The sequence below is a fragment of the Ambystoma mexicanum genome, chromosome 7p (assembly GCF_040938575.1).
Source record: "Ambystoma mexicanum isolate Mex_15411 chromosome 7p, UKY_AmexF1_1, whole genome shotgun sequence".
Classification (NCBI taxonomy): domain Eukaryota; kingdom Metazoa; phylum Chordata; class Amphibia; order Caudata; family Ambystomatidae; genus Ambystoma; species Ambystoma mexicanum.
The window spans coordinates 953,275,534-953,299,081 of NC_090939.1; the positions used below are offsets into that span (position 1 = coordinate 953,275,534).

General features: G+C 42.9%; 1 protein-coding gene across 2 annotated transcripts in view; it reads left to right on the forward strand.

The window, feature by feature from the left end:
- Window positions 1-23,548, forward strand: part of POLA1 (DNA polymerase alpha 1, catalytic subunit) — a 2,474,741-nt gene that overhangs the window by 107,045 nt on the left and 2,344,148 nt on the right. For both annotated transcript variants that reach the window (XM_069637299.1, XM_069637300.1), the window contains exons 9-11: window positions 6,361-6,532; window positions 6,913-7,091; window positions 8,457-8,569. In XM_069637299.1, the coding sequence (XP_069493400.1) occupies window positions 6,361-6,532; window positions 6,913-7,091; window positions 8,457-8,569 (464 nt within the window). The remainder of the gene's footprint in view (window positions 1-6,360; window positions 6,533-6,912; window positions 7,092-8,456; window positions 8,570-23,548) is intronic.

Consider the following 23,548-nt stretch of genomic DNA (forward strand, 5'->3'; position numbering starts at 1 on the left):
AGTAGGTTGCAATCACTGGGCACGCCCAGAACATATGTATCATGTCCGCATTCTCTTCGTTACACTTGGGGCACGCCTGGCGCCCATTATCCAGAAATTTGGAAATTCTAAGGGGGGTCATACATGCCCTGTGCGTAATATAGAGCTGTATCTGCTTAAACCTGGCGTTCCTCGATACCTTTTTGTGGTACCCCAGGGCGCGCTCCCACATCCCATCCGACATCGAGGCCCCCATCTCCGCTTCCCACTCCAATCCCAGGTGCCCCAAATCCTTCCCAACCTTTGTCATCAACATCTCGTACAACCTAGAGACCTCGTGCCCACCCTCTGATGCGTCATACATTATTTCCAGCGTGGCATTCGGTTCATCGGCCAAAGTAGTTTCAGGCCACGTGCTCCGGACCTCCCGGACCACCCTATATGTTACATACTGACCCCTGTGTAGCCCCGACCCTGCCTCCAGTTCATCGAACTCCATCAGGGTCCCATCCTGCCAGATGTCGCCCATAGTGACCAACCCCACTGACTCCCAGTATGACCGGATAATAGCCCTCAGCTGCCCGTCTTCCTTCGCCAGGGTGACCAGTGGTAACTGCGGCATACACGGCAATAGGTCACCCATCATCCGTCAGGCACGCCGCCATATGTTCCTGCCAAGGGCTAGCATCTTAGGACGCTCTTTCATCCATGAACCGGTCACCCAGATCACTTCCCGCAGATAGAAGGGGGAACAGTCTCTCCCTAGCAGCCTGTGTTCGGAGGTCTCTTCATCTGAGAGCCACCTGGCCACGTATTGCAGTTGCGCCGCAATATAATAGGCCTCAAAGTTCGGCAGCTTCGCGCCACCTTTCTCATAAGAGTTCTGCAATTTCCACAATGCGACCCTGTTGCGCGTGCCGTGCCATAGGAAATTCCTACATACACTATGTAACCTAGCAAAAAACTTCCTAGGTATCATATACGGGATGTTATTAAAGTAATGCAGGAGCCTGGGCAGCACCACCATTTTAAGCATAGCTCCACGACCCATCATCGCTAAAGGCAATCTTTCCCAGAACCTCATGCACTTCTCAATCTTTCCCACAGCTAGCTCAGTATTATGCCTGTGTTCTTCCTCGGTCGTGTGATACAAGTCAATGCCCAGGTACCGGAAGGAGCTCGTCGCCCACGGGATCCGCAGCACTGGCAACCTCTCCACCGGTATCCCCACATAACTACCTAGCGGGAATAGTGCGGATTTCTGAGGGTTGACCGCTATGCCGGACAACCAGGCGTACCTCTCCAATACCTCCAAGATATACTGCAAATTCTCTTCCGGATGTTTCAGGTATAACAGCATATCGTCTGCATACAGGGATATAAGATGCCACTCCCCTCCTACCTCTATGCCCACCGGATCGTACTGCTGCCGGAGGTAAATCGCTAAGGGCTCGAGGGCCAGTATGTACAACATTGGGGACCAAGGACACCCCTGCCTAGTGCCCCTACCTAACTGCCATCTATCTGACACCACTGCACCCGTACGGACCCTAGCCAGTGGCGCACTATATAATAGCTCGGCCCACCTCATGTAGCCTGGTCCCAGACCAAACCGCCCCAAAGCCGCCAGCAGCCACGGCCATCGCACAGAGTCGAACGCTTTAACCGGGTCCAACGCCACTATCGCCATTTCGCTGTCCTCATTGCACCCCCATTCGACCACCCTGTGAAGGCGTCTATGATTCTGAGTAATAGTCCGATTCGGGACATAGGCAAGCTGATTCATCCTGACCAGACGGGCTATCACCCTCCGCATTCTGGCCGCCAGGACAGCTGTTAGGATCTTGCTGTCCTGGTTCAGCATCGACAGGGGCCGGTAGGAGCCACAATCATGCCCCGGTTTATTGGGTTTGGGGAGCGGTACTATAATCGCCTCCCTGAGCGATTCCGGCAGCCGCCCCACCTCGAATGCTTCATTAAGCATCGCCAGCATGGGCGGGAGCACCTCTTCTCCATACGCTTTATAAAATTCACTGGGGAACCCATCCGCTCCTGGGGCCTTGCAAGTGGGTAGCTGCCGCACAATCTCCTGCAGCTCCTCCAGAGTGATCGGAGCATCCATCTCCTCTCGCTCTTCGTCACTTATCTTGGGCAGGCCTATGTCTTCAAGTACTACCTCTATCTCCTCCCGGCTTCCCCCCTCTCGATCCTCATATAATGCTTGATAATATTTCGCGAATGCCCCATCCACCCCTTCCTGGGTGTCCTCCTCCACGCCCTTTTCAGTGATAACTGATCAGATCGGGGATCTTGGGGTCTCGCTCTTATACAGCCAAGCAAGAAGCCTGCCCGTCTTGTCCCCCCCGGCATGCAACCTCTCAATGTACTTCCTGTAATTCAGATTACAGAGCCTGTCCCAGTGTTCTGCGCACCTCTGCTGCAGATTAGTGACCTCCTCCGTATCCATCCCACCCTCCCCCATCTCTTTCTCCAACTCAATCTCGGCTTTACGCAGATCAGCCAGGACTCCTCCCATTAATCCCTTGGATTTCGCAATGGCAACCCCCCTCATTACAACCTTAAAGGCCTCCCACAAAGTACCAGCCGACTTGACACTGCCTGTATTCGCCTCAAAGTAAGCAACTATCTCCTCCCTCATGTCCTCTCTGAAGACTGGATCCCTGAGCGCTTCTGCCCTAAGGCGCCATGTTGGAATTCGCGCACGTGGGGGACAAAGCTGCCATCGCATGATCAGGGGCGAGTGGTCCGAAAGGACTCTCGCCCTGTAGTCTATCTGGTCGCACTCCGCGACGACGTCCGGAGTGGCGAAAAAGTAATCCAGCCTTGTGTGTAGTTGGTGCGGGGCCGAGTAATGCGAATATTGCCTCACGCCAGGGTGTCTCGACCTCCACACGTCTGCCAGGCCAAGGTCTACCAGCAGCGCCTGCAGTACCCTAGCCGCCGGGCTGGGCCTGACCACCCTGTCATCCGACCTGTCCTCCTTGGGGTTTAGTACACAATTAAAGTCCCCCCCCAAATCACCGGACCCCCATCCCTTCACCAAGTCTAGTGATCAGTGTCCTAAAGTATGTCGCCGTGTCACGGTTGGGAGCATAAGTATTTATAATACACACTACTTTATTTTCCACAAGCCCCCTTACCATGACCAGCCTCCCATCAGACTCCACAACCTCCCCAAGTAGCTTAAACGGGACATGTGGTGCAACCCAAACCAGCACACCTCTAGCATAGGCAGAATATGTAGATCCAACTACTGTCCCTCTCCACTTTCTCCCCACCAGTTCCAGTTTATCCCGTGTCAGATGCGTCTCCTGTATCAAGGCGATATCTATCTTTTGCCTTTTTAGGTACAACATGACCTTGTTATGCTTAAGGTAGCTGTTAAGCCCTCTAACGTTCCACGTTAGTATCCTAAGGTCCCCCATGATTTATCAGTAGCTCCCTCCTCCCTCCCAGGTCTACTCGCCTCCCCCCTACCTCAAAGACCCCCATTCCCAGTCTCATATAAAAACTGACCCACCCCACTCCCCTGGCCCAACCAACTGCCCAGCTCCATCCCTGGATCTCAGGCATCCCTGTGTTCGGTTCTCCCTGGAACCCAAGTAGAGAACCCGACAGGGTGTCACCCCACACACAGTGACTAACCTAAACTCAAACTAGGGTGCAAAGAACAGCCCCCGGAGGCTCCCCTCCCGCACTTCCGTATCCGCGCACACGGACCATGTTCCAAAGTCCTAACGCATACACTACCATAACAAAGTCACACCGACTATATTCCAGTCCCAATATTCATAGCCCGACCGGGCCCGCAGCGTCACTTATCTCTTCCCGTTCCATCCGCCGTCCGCTCATCTGGCTCCTGAGGACAGTTTTGTGCATCGAGCCATTCCATGGCCTCCTCCGGAGTGTCAAAGAACAGCATCTTAGTCTTGAAGAAAACCTTCAGTCTGGCCGGGTAAAGCAACATATACTTGTACCCTGCTGCCCGCAATCGCCTCTTGACCGCCCCAAAGTTCATGCGACTACACCTTGCAAGTGCAGCACAGTCGGGGTAAGCAGTAATGGTCGCCTCTCCTCGCCGTATGGTGCCCCCCCTTACGAAAGTGTTCGAGGATCCTTTCCCGATAATTGAGGATCTTGGCGATCACAGGCCTAGGTGGGTTCCCCGGCGGTGGTCTCCTGATCAAGGCCCTGTGCGCCCTCTCCACCGCAAACCCCTGCGACAGGGCTCCCCCAGTGATCTCCTGTCGCAGCAAGTTCTCAAGCTCCGTGGGATTCTGGCCTTCAGCCCCCTCCGGCAGGCCCACGATGCGAACGTTGTTTCTCCGGGCATGTCCTTCCGCCTCTTCAGCCCTACTTTCCAAGTTGCCCACCCGCTGCACCAGGGCATGGATATCACGCTTATGTGCAGTGCAGTCCGCCACAGTAGGGCCCATCTCCTTTTCCAAAGTTTCCGTGCGCTCAGCCAGGGCTCGCACATCCTGCCTCAGGAGGTTCACGTCCTCCTGCACCGCCCCAACCTGTAGTTCCATAGCAGTTTTCAATTCGGCCACAGCAAGTTGGAGCTTGGTCTCCCATGTCGCCTTCAGGTCCGCGATCGCAGCGAGGACCTCCTGGTTCGCACCACCGGCGGCCATCTCCTTGGTCTGAGCCTTATCCTTGCTCCTGGCACCTTCCGGGCCGGGTGGCGTCTTGGCGTATTTGTCGAGCGTGGGCTGTTTATTCTTCGCCCTCAGAAGCTTGTTCGACATATCTCCAGTCAGGAGCGTCCTTCTGGCCGCACTCCGGTCCAGGCCAGGGGGGCACTATGCCCATACACCACAACTCAGTTGAGAGTCCCAGCTCGCCCAACAGTCTCAGGCACCGCTGTTGTCCGGCGCTCCCCCCAGATGGGCAGGGTCGCGCTGCCCCCTTCGTACCGCTGAGAGGGCGCACGTATGCTGTAGTCCCGATCTACCGCTCCTTTGTCCCCTCGTCAAGCGGCGGCGGCCATTTTGTCGTCCGTCGAGGTCTCGCCACCAGTGCTTCATTCGGCTCTTAAGTACACGTGCGCAATACGAACCCGTGTAAAAATGTGTCCTCGGGTGCAGCCGAACTTCATGTACACAGTCTTCCAAATTTTCGCCAAATCACAGCGGTCCTTGCGCGGTATCAGTCGGATTATGTACGGATCAGCGGGAGCTCCCGTACAGGCACGTCTTTTCACATGGCTGCCAAGCCACGCCCCTGGATAGGCCAAGTATAGTCCTGATAATGGAACATTTGCCTGATAAATCCTGTAGGTAATCTCATGCAGAGACCATAGGTTGCTGTTCTGTGCCAGAGACTGGGACTTGCATGTGTCTGGTGTAGTGATTGGGTGTGTGCCTGGAGTTGTGCAGTGACTATTTTCCCCAGAGTGCCACTGCATCGAGGTGATAATTGTTGGGATCTTCAGTAGGGTGTCCTCCTGAGACTCTAAAGCGATTTACTGTGCTTTCCTATGGGTTAGGTTCTTGTTGGGATTTGACTGATAATTGTTTAATCTGGGAGATTGTCCTAGGCTATGCTGTTGCAGAATTCTTAGTTTTGTAGATTAGGCTATGTATTTCATTTTGGGGAAATGAACGACTGCAACATTTTGAATGGGCTTGTTCCTCAGTTTTTAACAACGGTAATCTTTTGTTGCTGTTGGGAAGTTTGCGTTCTGGTATATTTTTCTGTTGTGTTTAGTTAAAGAGGAGCATGGGGATTATTTGTTTTCTGCCTCCTGGTAGTTTCTAGTTCACAGCCTCTTATTTTGAGTAAGCATACATGTGTGTAGGCATGCATTTTGCCCCATTGTCAGGCTTAGGATTCCACAGTATGGATGGTTTGATTATAGTGTTTGACAGAGCTATGATGGGCGAGTCTCATAATCCAAGGGAGTCAAGTTTTCTTTGGAATGCTTACATTTGCTTGATTGTGTTTTTAGGACCTGATCCAGTGGAGTTCTTAATGGTTGGGGGTGCTGTTGACATTTGAATGGGGCACAAGAAAAACCCTATGGTCTGTCCAGACTGTTGTGGTTATTTCCAGACTAAGCTGGTGTCTACACTGGCCCTTGTCAGAAGGGTCTTTGGATATGATTACCAAGTGTAGGTCAAGGCATAGGTTGAAACGTTCTTAATGAGTGAATGGATTTACTGTTTGACTACTTGAGCACTATTGCACGGATGAATTTCTGGAAAGCAGACATTATAAAATGTCAATTAGGTCAGATTGTATGGTTATTTTAGTTTGAAAGTGGCTGTCACGTTATCAATATTTCAATTGATTGTGTGCACATCCACTGGCATTAGTGTTCAGAATGACAGCTTGTCCATTACATTCTGTCTGCAGAGGATGACCAGGGCATGATGGATTTTGATGACTTGAATTTTGATGAGCCCATGGAAGCTGAAGATTTAAATCTGCTGCATTCCCAGACTAACATTGCCAAAAAGGAGGAAGAACATAAAAGTGAAGAAAGAGTGAAGGAACTGAAGCCAGTGAAGGAAGAAATGTGTTCTCAGTAAGGCCCTTTTGTGGAAGTGTTTGTTTTTAAATTGCTCTGTAAATTGTGGAAATGCTTTCGGTATTGCTCTGCATCAACATAGTTTCAAGGACTAAATCTCCTTTCTGTCTCATGTACAATAAAATCTCTATTTAACGTTGTTCTCATGCATCGCACCATGTCTTCACCACTCCTAATTTGCTTGCTAGGTCAGCCACATCCAGCCATTTGCTTTTGTTTTTGGAACTTGTGTTCTTGCTCCCTTACACCATGCATTTGACCAGAAATGTATGCCCCTTACACCCCTCGGCCCCCAACCTCTTCAGAATTATAATTAGAAATAATACGTATAAATCAAAGCCTCTTTTAATAAATTTGCATTTGATTTACCTCCTCAGAACAATTCAATTACCTGAAGTCTCATGCTGGGGGAAAACGGACCAGGAGGACAGTGAGGTGGTGGTTACAGATGTTCAGGTGGACTCTAGCAGTCTCCCCTTGGTGACTGGAACAGATGGTGACCAGGTCTTCAGGTTCTACTGGCTGGATGCCTATGAAGATCAGTATAATCAGCCAGGTATGTTAATGGCCCCCCAATACTAGTCCAATCACTCCCTCCTTATTTTTGGTTTTGGTACATTTGGTGGTGCTAGCAACCCCTATATGCCAAACCATCGCCAACAGACCGGATAGAAGACCAGGTGTTGGCAGCAGAATATAGTTGCCATTGTCACTGGCAAGGCTTGTGGATGAAATGGAGGCATGCACAGTTTAATGTCTGTGTCCCTGTGCTTTTCAAACCAATGAGCATGCATTTTACATTAATTCTGCCAATCGGAATTCCTACTTAAAACTGCATGCTTCGAAGCCAACATCCTCCATGCCAGGATCCTGAGGAAACCCACATCCACAGTGTATTAGGTGATTACCGCCTTCGGGGCCCAGGAGCTGTCTCGACTCCGGGAGAAGTGGGAGAGGGAGGTGGGCCCGTTGGAATCGGAAGAATGGGTGGAGGCACTAAGGTTTCCACGGGAGATGGGCATATACTCCAGACTCCATCTGATACAAGATTTTACACCGGGCCTGCCACTCTTGAGCCTCGATGAGTAAATTGGGGGATGGGGACTGTCTACGTTGTTGCAGGACTGAGGCAACCTTTTTCCACATATGGGAATGTGTGGCCATACAAGACTTCTGGCATAAATGTATTGGTAAGATCCGGGGGGGTTCTGGGCTCCCTGGTTCTGCAAGACCCAAAAATGGCATTACTGGCGATATGTGGATTACACGAATTATGAGAATGTGTTCATTTCAGTCGCAATGGGACTGGTAAAGACACTCATAGCCTCCACATGGGGTGCCTCAGATGGGATGTGCTTAAGTCGATGGACTAACAAACTGGACCGTTGTGTCTCTTGAGAAGCGCATATACAACGCCTGGGGCTGTCCGGGGAAGTTTTTGAAGGTCTGGGGAAAATGGACTGAATTTATATGATTGGCCATATCCTGAGAGCTGGCGGGCGAATGCAGCAGGGGGCTGAGAGTCTCAACATGTCACCCCCCCCCCCCAACTAGCACCCAATGCCTCTCCTTATCACCATGCCTATGTGACAACCAATACTGTATTGCGACCTGTCCTGTCTGAACGCTGGTGCTTTGTTTGTTTTTCTATTGATATGAATAACGTATAGTACACATCCTTGTTTACCAATAAATTAATAAAGAGTTATAAAAAAGGATGAGAACGGAAGGAGACTTGGAATTGAGATTAGAGAGCAAGTCTTCACAGGTGTTCAGGAGTGCAGTTTCTGTGCCTCTGGCTGCTCTGAGCCCAGACTGGCTGTCGTGGAGACAGCCAACCGATTCAGTGTGGTGGATAAGCTGGAAGCTGAGAGATAAGCTGATGTGAGAGCTTGTATTCATCACCAATTTTGCATTTTAGGTGTGGTTTATCTCTTTGGTAAAGTTTGGATTGAATCTGCCGAAGCTCACGTAAGCTGCTGTCTGACTGTGAAGAACATTGAACGGACAGTCTACCTATTGCCACGTGAAACAGTAAGTGTTATTTTATTTGTACTAATGTGTTTTTTGTTTGTGGAAGTACACATGTTTCTGGTGTCCTGTTTTTTTGAGCTTCTAAAAACTGGTGAGATGTTTAAGGGTGCTCAACCTTGTGAGAACCATATTTATTAACTTTTTGTTAGAAAAATATATATTCAAGAAATTGGACCTCAGTTTGGGTGGTGGGATTTCCCTGCACTCGATCCTCAAACTTGGTGAGCTCCAACCTCCCTCGCCTATTCAGCCACCACATTTCTACAAGGTTTGTGATCCACAGCTAGGGTACCCCTACTATCTGGTTCTGTACATCAGTCTAAATGGGCCTTACCCATATCTAGCTAACTACCCCAGGTGCTTCCTAAGAGTCCTAAAGTAGTAGTATGCTTGTTTTGTTGCTGCTCCTGATGGCCAACTCCTTACCTTCTCCGCACTCACTGTTTCCTCTCTTCTCTCACAGCACTCCACATTGTCTCTTTTGCTAAACTCTGACTGCTGGTTTTACTGTTCTCTCATGCGTCTCTTATCTATGCCCTCCAACGTTTCATGGCTCAGTTCCTGCACTCCGCTTCGTGATATATATATATATATATATATATATATATATATATATTATTTACATGGCCGCAGTAGTGGCAAATTTGGACCAGGAGCAGCGGCTTTGTCCCGAAAGCGTGCTTTTGCAAATTTGGTGAAAATCCGTCCAGTAGTTTTTTTTTTAAATTACCAAAAAGTAGGTAAAAAATTTGATATGTGTTCGGTCCGCGGACACACTTCCCTGTTCGCTCCGCGGACCGTGTCCTGATTGGCCGAGCGGTTTACGTCATGTCCGCGGACATGCAGCGTGTTCGCTGATTGGACGGTGTGAATCGCGTCAGATTTTCGGTAGCGCCCGCCATCTTGGGTTCACGGACGTCCGCGGACAGCACGGTGAAAGTTTGTTCAAAATGTGTATTTAGTAGAGTGTGTTGGTGTGTAGGAGTGTATGGGGATTATGTGAGTGTATAATGATAGGTTCAATGTTGTGCTTTTTTATGTGGTAGACGTTCTTTTTGTGTTCGATTTGTCTGCGGACATCACGGGTGTTCTGAAATGGGGGGTGTTCTGAGGACTCAATATGTGTCCGTTTTGTTCGCAAGCAAGCTGAAACTGTTCTAAGAACACTCACGGTGTCCTGAAATGTTCGCAAATAAACAAAATGGGGGTGTTCTGAGGACGCTGTCCGTATTGTTCGTTGTCAAGTTGAATGTGTTCTAAGAACACTGGTAATGTCCACGGACATTAAAAGGTTCCATAGGCCATAGTTGAAATGTTTCTCTATGGGTGTGATATGCTGCGATGGTTGTGGCCATGGTATAGTGTATAATATGCTTATTTGGTTTAGTAACTGGAGTACATGTATTTCTTAATTTCTGTGATAAAAGAAAATAGCATGTTAGTATTAGTATTTTGTAATGACTTATTACATTGTATAATCAACATTTTTTTTTTGGGCCCCTCATATTTAGTAGATTACAAACCAGAGTACTGTGCAATTTGCTCAGTTTCTGTGTTTGTTGCTAAAATCATTGGGTCTGTGGGAGAAAAAAAAATCCATGTTGGATTAAAAAAAAAAAAAAAACTTTTTCTGTTATGCTACAGTTTATTTGTTTGTTTGTTTTTCAGTGTTCACTTGTTGCTTCTGGCTAATGCTTTATCCATTGGGTTATTGCATTTTTTCTGGAGCACTAACATATTATTTATTTGTTTGGATATTATGAAATTTTGGAGCAGTTAGATACCAGTAGGCGTGTTCTAACTGTCTATTTATTGATATATTTTAGTGGTATCGATTTATCTCTTTGGATGTTAAATATTTGGACGGTTAGATGCCAATTGCCATATTCTAACTGTCTATTTTTTGCCCTAATTTAGTGATATTCATTTATCTGATTAGTTGTTGTACAATCTTTGGGCAGTTGGATAGCTTTTGGAATATTCCAACAGTTTATATTTTTTTACTACAAGTTTACTTAAGGTTTAAGTAAAGTTTAGTTATCAAATTTTGGTTTTAAGAACATTAAATAAGCGTTTGTAAGATTTGCTGGTAATCTCTGCTTTAGAGTAATGGTACTAGCATTACATTCAAACCATCCATATTTCTTTTTTATACATGCAGTGTAATGCCCTGAATTGGTTGTGGCTCCTGCGTGGTAGATTATACCTATTGTTGTGAAGGTTTTCTTACCAAGTGATATTTGACCATGTGTGAATCCAGTCAGCTTGCAGTTGTTTTTGGTACCATCTGCATTGTAACGTAGAAGCATTAGTATTACGTATTTACTATGTGTTTGCATTACTACCGTGGAGCGATTATCTGAATTGCAGGTAGAACATAATCTACCATGGTTTGCATTTAGTACAAGTTGCTGAAATGGAATGGATTCACAATTAGGTATTGAGATATATATATATATATATATATATATCGTTCATTGGGGATTTCTTCGTGTCACATTGTTGCAGAGAGTGCATGTATGCTTCCACATGTATGACATCTGGAAGATTTCATTTATAGGTATGTTTTTGTTTTCCAGTACTTGTAGTAAGTAGATTAGAAATTCTTGTGGATCTTCCTGTGAGTTTATAGTGGATTTCACCATTCCAGCACAGTAGTCCAATTGTCTTATTCCATAAACACTATACGTGTTGTCAGGATTGTTTGCTGCATTTCTGTGAAGTACTAACATTTGCATACACAATGGGTCTGTACTGTGTAAGTAAATGTTGTCAACAATTGGTGGTAATTGAAATAGAATATTCGTTGCTACATTTGCGTAGCAATTTACACCAACTATATTTGAGAGTTTAAATGGACCATGTAGTTCTGGATCCGACTGCTGTTTTTGGAGTTTGTCTTCCTTCTTTGAAGAAGTACCTGGTTTACTTTCCCTAATTGATTCTTTTTTGCTTGTGGTACTTGATGAAGTATTACTTTCTTTTACTCTCTTTGGAGGATTTGCAGTGACATCCTGTTGCATTTCTGTTTGATTTATTTTTCTTTTATAATGTTTTACTTTTTGTGGAACAGAATGTGTTTAGATGGGGGGGGGGTGCATAGTGAGCGAAATCTATTGTATTCTAAAATGCAAGGAATATCAGCGTTTATTTTACTTGCATCAAAGTTGATTAGAAATAGACCATCAAGTGTACGTAAGCGTGATAGTGCTACGTAGCTCATGCCTTCTTTAAAGACTGTGTTGCCAATATCTATCATTGCTTTGTCTAGGGTAAGACCTTGTGATTTATGAATCGTGACTGCGTATGCAAGAGTTAGAAAAAATTGTTCTCTGCGTACATACATGTCTTTGAAGAGAAGGAATCGAGCTGTTAACCGTCCTATCCTTTTTACTTCTGAAAGTTTGTCAAAGAGTATATTGACAAACTGAATTTTGTTGTCACGTGGGTATGTTTGAAAGCCAACAACTGTACCCAGTGCTCCATTACCTAGTCCTTGGTCCACGTCAAGGTTACGTTTAAGCATTACTCTGCAATTTAAGGATAATTTTAATATCTTTTCTAATCCTGCTGTGTTTGAGATTGATTTTTCTAAACGATTTAGTCTTGTTGTGGCTTGGTCACACATGGGTAGTGTCATACCATGTACATCTAGTTTGTCTGTGGCGCTAATTTCCATTATTGGTTGCATTTCTTTACTTAACATTATTTCATTGAATTTGAAACAACTTGCAAGAGTTGGCATTAAGGCAATACAATTGACATTTTTGTGGGCTAACTGTTCCATAACATCTGTAGCACATGCAATATCGCCATAAAGGGCATTCATTTGCCGGGCTTTCAATATTGCTTCTGCTTCTTTAGAAAGTATACCAACTCTGATACTTTTTAAGATGTGGGCATAAGTGAGATCTGCAGATTGCCGCATGTTTTGTGTTAATTCTCTGTATTGGAAATGTTACCAAAGGTTGACATTTCCAATGCTGCCAACAGTTTTACGGCAGAGTTTGTGCCCTAATGTTTTAAAAATAGGCTCCCCTTTTACTGGTGTCAATTGAAGATCTCCGAAAACAATAATGTGTTTTCCTGCAAAGAGCTCTTTGTCATGATGCCTACCTCCAAGGAGCCAAGTCCGATCCAGCAACCCCAGAGGCAGGCATCATTTCCACCAGGGGAGTGCCAGCGGGCCCAAGCTGGGGCCCTTTGGACGCAGTCCTGGCGCCTTAGACGCCAGGCTCATGTTGGACCCCTGTCCTGGCGCCTTAGGCGCCAGGCTCATAAAGCTAGACATGTGTTCAAGTGTTTTAATGTGCACTTACCTGATGCAGACCATGCTGCCACATCCAGGCCCTCTTGAGGCCTGAATGGAACTACTTTACCTGTGGGATTACTTTCCACCCGGGTGTGGTCGGGGAAGGATACATACCTGATCGGAGGAAGGATACACACTTGGAACTTCTTCCAAAGCTATTTAAACCACACCCGATCAGCAACCCACGCTTCGCGTTGTTCTGCTCCTCGCAGCTGGACGCTCACCGTGTCAGCTCCTGCATCTGGACCTCAGCCACGCCTGTCAGAATCCTGGGTCTCCTGCAAAGGGAGACAAAAGACCTTACCTGCTAAATCAGCGCCACAGAGACATCACACCGACGATCCTGAAAAGGAAGACAACATTTTAAAAGCATTTCGCTACGACCGCTGCAGCGCTGCATTTCACTCACTTTTCCTGGACGCCACCATCTTCAGCAGCGATCATCCGGATCCACAGCCACTTCCCAGAACCTAGAGAGAAAGACCAGAACAAGGTGAGAGAAGGAAGGGAATAGGAAAAGCTCAGTTTCCTTCTAAGTCTTACCTGTTGGGTCATTCCCATTTCATTTCGGGTCTTGCCGCTTCCAGGCATCCGGATCCCGGCCCCTATGGGGAAAAAAGACAGACATTGAGCGAATGCAAGACATTACCCGAGCGCTCATCCAGAACTTACCTGTCATTTACTGGAACTGCACGTTTCACTTCGGGTCGGGGCCATATCTCCGGCATTCCGAACCCTGGCCCCTAAGGGGAAAAAGACAATGAACATTATTAATGAGCTAGGACTTTTTGACTTGCAGCAGAACTTTTACAGAGCCTTATCTGAATAGTCAAGCTTACCTGAACTCCCATCAATCCTGAATCCAGTGAAGTAACTGGGTTCAACGCGCCCCTGCATCAGAAGCAGGATGGAGAGCTCATCTTTCCTGACCCTAAGGTGAGACTTCACGGGGAATCGTGGAAGGGAATCGTGGAGGGTTGGAAGAGAGTGGGAGGCTTGAGCAGAACTCAGTCAGTAGGTAATACTCCCTTTTCACGCACAGGGGAATATTTCTGCGAGCCGGAGAAGCCAGAGTAGAGGCCCTTCCTGTCCATCTTCAGAGTCCTGCGCTTCACCATTGAAGAAGCATCAGCACTCAAAGCCAGACCTGCGCCTCCGTGGGAATCAGGTGAGCGTTACACTCTTCATAGTTTGTTTTGAGTACTTCTTGTAATCTGAGGTGAATCAAAGTCAACATTAGGTTGGAGACCATGCTCACTTCATCTATTAGTAGCATTTTCATTTGTTTCAGTACTCTGCGTAGTTCCATTGCAGCTTCTGCAGAAAGTTTGTAATAGTCTAATTTGTTCTGGTGTTCTACTCGCAATAGTAGTAATCGGTGTAAAGTGACACCACCTATGTTGTAGGCAGCTAAACCTGTGGGGGCAGTGACAACAGCTGACAGTTTGTTGTTTGTCAATTGTTGAAGGAACTTGCTGATGATTTTGATCAGGAATGTTTTGCCAGAACCAGCTTCACCACTGACGTACAGTAGTATAGGTTTATAATTATAGCGGGAACATTCTTTATTTTCATGTTATACACCATGTGCAATTTGTTTTGTTCTTGAAAAATGCTACGTTGTTCATTGTTTAGTTTTGATTGTAGTATAGTTGTCGTCTTTATCCTTCATACTGACACATGGTGTTTTCGACTTCTATCATAGCTAATTCTGCCTCATTTATTATTAGTTGGTCTTGGCTTCCTGTTACAGAAGGTTGACTACTGTCAGGAGTGTCCTTATCTAGTTGGGCCTGGAGTTCTTCTTCTTGTTGCTGTTCATTGTGCAACATTGTTTTGTATTGTTTAAAGTTTACATCAGTTATAGTGCTTTCATTTGCTTTGAAAGCATCTCCATATGAGTCATAGTTATCTAGTATTTCTTCTTCTTTTCTCCATGGTTTAAAAAGTTGTAGCATGGACATGTAATACACTACTTTATGTTGCGGAGTCTTTAATGACAATTTGATATGATTAATTAAATTTGGTGTAGTGAGTTTAACTAAGCTGCCTTCAGTTTGTCACTCTTAATTACCTTTTTTTCAATCAGGTTTTATATTATTTTTGTATGTGTAGTCTTGGGCTAAGTGGTATAGACACATGGTTTCCAAAGTATTACTTCTGTTTGGCTAGTATGTGTCCAATAAATTGTTTTTTAAAATGTCTTGGCTGTTTGGATCCCGTTTGGCTATTGTTTCTATATCTTCGTATGAACGATCAGCTGCTTCATATGATCCATATTCTCTATGGGAGAGCATTTTTATGCCCAAGATGTATAATTTCTGAGACACTGTTTTATCTGATGACCGGTCATTCCAGAGGTCTTGGAGCTCTCTTTTCCGCTTTAGTTAAGTATGCTGTGACATATTGTGCAACTGCAGTAGAATTGTCTGCAATGTACTGCACATCTATGTTTGCATTCCATAAGTGGGCAATGATTCCATTCTAATCATTGATATATTTTTCTTCTTCTTTTCTTTTTATGTAATATGTATTTTTAGGTGACTTACCTTTAACAGTGTCTAACTGAAGACATGAGGTTGTTCACTTGACCTGTATTTGTAACTGGTCTAGGGAAACCAAATCGGCATTTGGTGTAGTATTTCCCTTTGGTTTTTGTACTTGCGACGACAATATTTTCCACATTTGTGTCTTTGAAATTGTAAAATGTGTACATGAAGATCACTATTTGTGGCTTCTGATGGAATTTCACAAGTGACATCTTTTTCAATAAACTGCAAAACAGTGGCATCACTGTCTTGACCAAATTTAGGAGCATCTTTAATCCATAAAAGCATGTGGATATGTGGTGCTCCTCTGGCTTGGTATCCTTTTCTCCAAAAGAAGTGTTGCACTTCTCCAAGGGGAGGAACAGTTTTATTACAAATAAAATGTAGCATAGCAATGAAGCAATGGTGAAAATATCTTGAAACATTAACCGGATCCAAAGAACAAAGTTCTCCAGGTGTTAGTATATCATATATAAATCATGTAAATCTTCCCATGCATATTCTTCACAACTTAATGTAAGAAACCAAGTGGGTGGGCCAAGGTTTCTGATTATACAACATACATCTCCATGACATTGAAACCAGTACTCTTTAGTACCACACATATTTGCTGATAGATTTGTAATATTTGATTGTAAAACCTCATCCTTTTATTGCACTTTTTGTAATAATTGTGTAGCTGTCATATTTTGAAAGTGTGATCCTGATTTTAATGTGTGCAACTCCGTAACATAAAGTTGCTAGTTCACTTTCAAAGAGTAGGTGGAATATGTATTCCCAGATTTAGACAAAATGTGGATCTTCAGAATACATCCGTAATGAGCGGTATTCTGATGCTGATATTTGAATAGGTCTATAATCGTACCTTCCTCCTTTGCCAGTAGGAAAGAGTAAAGGAAAAGCACGTGCTTCTATACTTTTTTCCCATATGCTGATTGGTGTTCCTTTTTGTTTGACGCATTTGGTACGTTTCCAGTGCATCTTCTATGGTGTCATTAGAGTGCAAAGGATGAATTTTATAATTGTCTAAAGTATTTGAGATTGTAGCAGGATCTAGGAGCTCAAATTTACCAGTTTCTTGTGTTTCTTGAATTATTTCAGTTGTATCCTTCAAGTTTTCTTCAATATTAATTTCTTTGTAATATTCATTATTCTCTTTAAGATATTGTAAGTCTTGTCTAACTTTATGTAAATCTACCAGCTGTTGCCATGTTTTTGTCTTTTGTAGGTACTCCATTTACTAAGATAATTAGGAGTGCAACGTCCAATGCAGCAATCTTTAGAGTTGCACATTTTCTTTTAGATCTAATGGTAAATAAACTACTTTTCCACGAATGCCTTTTACCAATTCAGAGGGAGGTAATTTTGCTGTTTTTGGTTGAAGGCGTATTATTGCTTGAAATGGGTGCACTGTTTGAATTGTGATGCTCTCATATAAATTAAGTTGTTGTAAGGGTTTTGGTAGTGGGTATAATTCCAAATGATTTGTGATAGCACGTGAAGGAGTTTAAGTTTTGTAGTGCAGCAACTGCAAGTATTAAGGGGTCAGTTATTTCGTATTTGTTTTCTGCTACAAAGTAGAGAGCTAATTCACTATTTAGAATCTTCATTGTCTTCTATTTTGTATGTTAGGTCTACAGCTTTTGTGTTACTTTTATAAAAAGTCCGGCGGCAATATACACACACATAGTTTGGTACTTCAGCTGATGTACTTTTACATTTTATTATTTCTTTTTTGTATGTGTTTAGTAAAAGGTTGCCATGTGTAGAATTGTTGCTAATTTGGTTTAAAGCTATTTCATTCTGTAAGTGGCTTTCAGTTCCAAAATATTTTTTCTGAATATAGTCAATTTCTTCAAGTAGGTCTTTTGCTGCATCATGTAGAAGAATGTTATTTAAATTTGCTAGTGCTAAAGCAGGACTTTTAGCATAGTACAGTTTATAGACTAGATTTCTTATAGTTGAATGATGTGTTGCTATCCTTTTGATATCATCGAAGGTGGTTTTACAAGTAGGTCCTGTAATGCAGGCCAATGAATGTCCTTGTAGTCCTGTGCACTTGCGCACTGGACAGGTATCCATATTTTGTCTTTGCTTTTTACATATTGATTGAGGAATTGGCGTAAAGACTTGAAAAACTTTTTGGGAATGTTACATATTGACGTGCATGGCCATTTGTACACTAGATGTTCTGATTCAGTTGAATGGAGGGGTAATTCTAAGTTTTCAGGGCATATTTTTTTAAGGAGTACTTCTTGTTCCATTATGGTATTATTCACTTTTTCATAACCTCGACCACTGCTATGTATGGCAATTGTATTTGTTTGCTTTTGTTTGTACGCTTCTATATTAACGTATGGTTCTGTGCTCGTAGTATGATTCCATTCACCTCCGCATATACTTAAGAAGCTCTTTCTGTTGACATTTCGTTTATTGAGAAGTCTTTTTTTGTAATTTAGTTATTAGTTTTGTTAGTGGTTTCATTTTGTTTAACACTAAAATAAATAACTTTCTTTTGAGAAGAATTGCACTGTATCAACGCTTCTAAGATTAATTTCCTACAATAGGTTTTAAGGGTTGAAGCTGGTTTCTCTACTGTTTGTATAAGATTTTGAAGGACTCTGTGATGGAACATTTTGGCTAAAATACTTTTCTTGGTATGCTTACTTTGAACTTTATCAAGATTTATAGAAGCAGTTTTATCTGTAGTTTTCTGGTTTGTTTTACATTTTGATGGAGGAGGCAAAGTTTTTCCACTTGAAACTTCTTTTGTTTCACTAAATGACTGTATTAGCTGTTTTGTTTCAACTCCTTTTACAAATTCCGCTAGATATGGATGCTTATGTTGAACACTTTTATTTTCATTTGCTCTACTTCTGCGGTGTTTTCTACGGATTGACTTTTGGTAGGCATTCTTTAGGGTCTGTTGAAAAAAATAAAGAAGGTATGGGTTGGGGTGTTCTGCAATGTATGTGTGCTGTGTGAATGAGTGTTTCCGTAAGATAAAGATGTATGTAATGGTGTGTGATTGTGCATTGGGAACTACAACAGTAGGGATGGGTATTCTTGCATTTATATGCTACTAAACTGGGGGTCAGATGACAGAAAAAGGTAAGCTAGTGGTGTGGAGAAGTACAAATAGTAAATCTAATGTATACAATGAAAACAGTGTTTGTTCTATAATATCCAAATTGTTGCGGTTGAGTTGGGTAATTTGTGTGTCCAAAAATAGGAATTGTGGGCCATTCCGTCTGTAAATCGCTGTTTAAGACCAGGGGATTTTTGGACAGAATGGTGCACAATCTCTATTTTTAGGCACAGAAATAGCATGAATTAACTTTACCGTGTGTTTCAGTAATAATACAAATATTATTGTGATATTCTACTTACTTTTTTTTACAAATGAACAGGTTAATCCTTCTTGAAATTCGGCTGCTTCTTTTCAGGAGAATGGTCTTCACTGCAATTGTAAAAGAAACAAATTAGTAATTTTGTTTGTATATGGCACTGTTTTTAATTTAGACATTGATTTTTTAAATTGATTCCTCAGCGCCTTCCTCAAAACCATTAAAACTATCTTATTTACATAGGATACGTTGCACAAGTTCAATACACATGATATGTTCTTAATGAACAAATTGTATTGTAATGGCTGTGTGTTTCAGAAAACAGATTGTTTGGAATTTGGGAGATTCATGGATACATTGGTTGAAGGTGCATGCAGCTGTGGAGTAGCTGTAGATCTTGGATTTCCACATGTGGAAGTACACTGGCATGGAGTACGTGGAATTAAGTGGTTGGACTTGCTACCTCTTTGTGCTAGTTTGGAGACGGAGCAACATCCAGACATAATTGTAATTCATTGTGGAAAGAACAGTTTAGGACATGTGTCTGGAATTTCTTTGCAATTTTCTATGAAAGAAGGACTTGGGAAGGTCATGGACATGTTCCCTAATTCTTAAGTAATATTTTCACGGATTGCACAGAGACAAATGTGGCTTCGTTCTTCATTTGGTCCACAAATGGAAAAAGCAAGGCGCAATGTTAATAAGGCTGTTTGTGCCTTTCTAAGAGATTTTGGCATGTCCTCTTTTCACAATGAAAATATTAGGTTTCGTAGTACATTTTTCACAGAGATGGAGTCCATCTTACTTATGCTGGCAATCAGATTTTTTTGAGAAATATACAAAATGCGTTACGACCTTTTTTAGAATTGCAGCATCCATTTTGAAGTAGGTGTTAAGTATTTATAATTTTTGACATACAAACCCCTCCCAAAGGCTATTTTTAGAACCACCACTTCCTACCAGAGAAAATTGCAATGGTTATGATAGGGTAGCAACCCAATTTTATAGATGTCCGCGGACTTCTAAAAAATACAAAGGGCCCTTCTATTTTTAAATGTGAAAGGCGGCTCTGAAAAGAGCCTCATTTTTTTTTGTTGATTTTTGTAATTTTGTATTTTTTTTAGTTTTTTTTATACACGACACACTAGAAGAGGAGGGTAAGGGGGGGGCACCAACCACAGGGATAAGAAAGGGCGAGCTGAGAGAGGAAGATGTAGAGTGGATTTTATTTGGGTAGTGAGCAGGTCTTCTCATGCTATGAGACGATAGTCTCAAAAGCACTGCAAAGTCGCTCCCCCTGCAGAGTACTGTGTCACAGTACATACATACAACTGTGACCCTCGAAAGGTAAGGGTCATCAGAATTCTGTATGGCCTGTGAGGCTGCTTGAGGAAGACGCTGGCCCACAGAGGTGGTCCTTGTGGTGACAGGATCAGAAACAGAGGATGAAGTAGAGGAAATCAACCTACTACGTTCTTCGCAAGGTTCAACCTTGCGAATAACCCCAGAGTGAAATGACCTCAGGTGTCGCTTCATGGTAGTGGTCCCAAAGCTGTACGAACCGTGCCTCCCGCGACTGAGTACTTGTTGCAGGTGACGCGGTTCACACAAGCCTTAGGACCATTCGCATGAATGGTAAACAACCGCGACACCCAAGACTCGCGCCTAGTGCGGGTAGTAGGGATTTACTCTACCTCATTCTCCTCATCCTCTTCTTCCTCCTCTGCATCCTCACTCCTGTTCCCCTCTTCAGGCCCTTGGGGAGGTGGTGGTGGTGGTGGAGGGGGTGGGGGTGGTGCTGAGGCAGACACAGCACCAGGTGGCAACAGTGGAGCCACAGAAGCCATCAGGTTGAAGATGGAAATCTGCAGGTTGCAGCAGAAATCTCTGGTCTGTAGAATAGCCAGAAACACAATGAGAATAAGCTCTAGGGCGTGGTCTTTTATAGGGGTGCTTGTGCGCGGTCCGCGGACATGCGCGCTGTCCGCGGATAGATCGAACACAAAAAAAAGGTTCAAAAGGTTTCAAAAAGTATGTATAAACTTATAATTAGTATGTGGGACTTGTGCTATGGTGAGTTTTTATTGGAAAATATTGTGGATTACTTGAAAATGTACTTTTAAATTGTTCGGGGACACGAACAGTGTCCGCATTCAGAACACACGATCTTGTTCGCGAAGGAAGCGGTTGTCCGCAGGACACCAAATGCACGGGCATTGGTTTGCGCATGCGCGTTGATGTTCTACGGACACTGTTCGGGTCCTGAAGTAATTAAAAGTGCGTCAGACGTCAAACAAACAGTTACGGACAGGCAATGTTAACTAGCTTGCGAACAATACGGACAGAAATAGTGTCCTCGGAACACCTCCATTTTCGTTTATTTACAAACATTTCAGGACACCGCGTGTGTTCTTAGAACAGTTTCAACTTGCTAACGAACAGTACGGACAGGTATAGTGTTCTTCAGGACACCTCCATTTTTGTTTATTTACGAACATTTCAGAACACCATGCTGTCCAGACACCTACATTGTTTTTTTTTTTTTAAACGGAAACTAATTATAACTCAATATAAAAATGTACCTTTATTTAACATATATTTTATGACAGAGAAGGTGAGGCAGAAACGGAAACAAAAACAGGAGAATTAGGGGTTTCAACATGATTGGTATCAGGTGAAGAAGGGATTGAAGTCTCATCAAAACGTTTTGGTTTATGGAGAGGTTTTGGGGATAATTGACTGGGATATGGTGAGGGGGGACAAGTACATGTGGGGCAATGGTATGACGGTTTTGTTTTAAAATGATCTTCAACAAAAGTTTTCAAATGATTAAAATTGGTCAACAATGAATCCATTTTTTCTTTTATGCTGTCAAGCGTGTTTTCCATAACAGCTTCTTCAGAGGTATTTTCTATTTTGGTATGCTCTGTACAAAAACATATATATATGTTAAATGTATATAAAATAATAATTAAATAGTTTATATTGTAAAGTGTTTACCATTAGTTTCACTATCTTGTGACATTTCCTCATGTGGGAAATGCTGCTCTAGCCATTCCAGATTACTAGACATTTATATGAGAAAAAAAGATATATATTTTTTAATCTAATTCAGAAAGTTTATAAATATGAATAAAATTAAGTACACTTACTATTTCAGGTAAAATATGTTCTAAGTACTGTGTAGGTCTGGTGTTCTTAGTTCTGTAGTGTCTGTGAGGTAATTATGTTGGAAGCCAATTTATCTTTTTCTAGTATATTCCATTTTAGAACATATTGTATTTAAATGAATGGTTAGTGTGCTACATATATGGGTTACATTTCTTATGTATTACTACATATAATGTGTATGTGTGTTGCTTTTTGAATTTGTTAAATGTTTCTATGTTATGATATAACAATCAAACATGCCCCCCAGAGTTTTTAGGTAGTGGTACTATTCTCCGAACATGTCAGCGGACATTAAGAGTTTGCGGACATCAAGTTCAGTAGAAGAGGTTCAGTATGTTCCATATTACATGTACATAAAGTCAAAGTTATTATTAAGTTGCGCTACTAAAAACCTATGAAATTCAGTGAAAAATCTTTGTTAAAGGGACGTTATGGTTCCAAGTAAAACCGAAAAACCCTTGAAATTCGCCAGTTATGGTAAGCTAAGCAACCATAACTCGCGCCACCACCGTGCACTGCTAAGACTAAGACCCACAACATCAAAGATGACATCACAAATGTAATTGATGACATCACATGTCTGGCTCACACTTTTTTCTTTTGCTGACATATCTAGGCCACATGGTTTTCTTCAGTAACAGTCAGAAACTAACATTTCTATTTTATTTGTAGACTTATCCTTCAAGTAGGTTCTTACAGTAATTCCCTTAGGGTCCAGTCACATCATATGAAACCTATACATACGGGAAGACACAAGCTTGAAAGACAGCAAACCTTTTTGTGCATAAAGATAATCAATAGACTTATGAGCACTTTCTGACAGTTCTGTTGTTTTTTTTTATGGCTGTACTTTCCATGTATATGGTCATATTTGTATACATTGTACTCACTACTTTCCTTAGGGTCCAATCACATCAAGTGATACATATACATAGAGTAAATAGCAGCTTTGAAACAGAGCAATCATTTATTTGCATGAAAATAATCAGTGAAGTTATGAATTGTTTCTGCTACTACTTGTGCTTTTTTGCTAACCTCACTTTCCCTCTATATACCCGTATTGGTGTGTGTTCTTGTGTCTTTGTGTTTTGTCTATAGTAATGCAATTATGTAATACATGTGTTTGTTTTATTAGCTACTTATTCCATATTTCACAGTACACAATCTATTAAGAAAACCATTATCATTTCATTATTCAACATATTAACATAACGAATATTATACCTTCATCTTGTACGCTGCACACAATGTTATGTTTCTGCATGAGTAGCTTAGTATACTAGATAGAACCCCACAGTAGAAAGCTATTTATATCAATGCATCATTCAATGCATTAATTAGGGTATGATATTTATTGCAATGATCCTTGATACTTTTTTCGCAACATTATAATAAGAATCCCGTGTACACATATTTCATGGAAAGTACATACACATGTGATGTCATCAATGACATTTGTGATGTCATCTTTGATGTCGTGGGTGTTAGTCTTGGCAGTGCACGGTGGTGGCGCGAGTTATGGTTGCTTAGCTTACCATAACTGGCGAATTTCAAGGGTTTTTCGGTTTTACTTGGAACCATAACGTCCCTTTAACCAAGA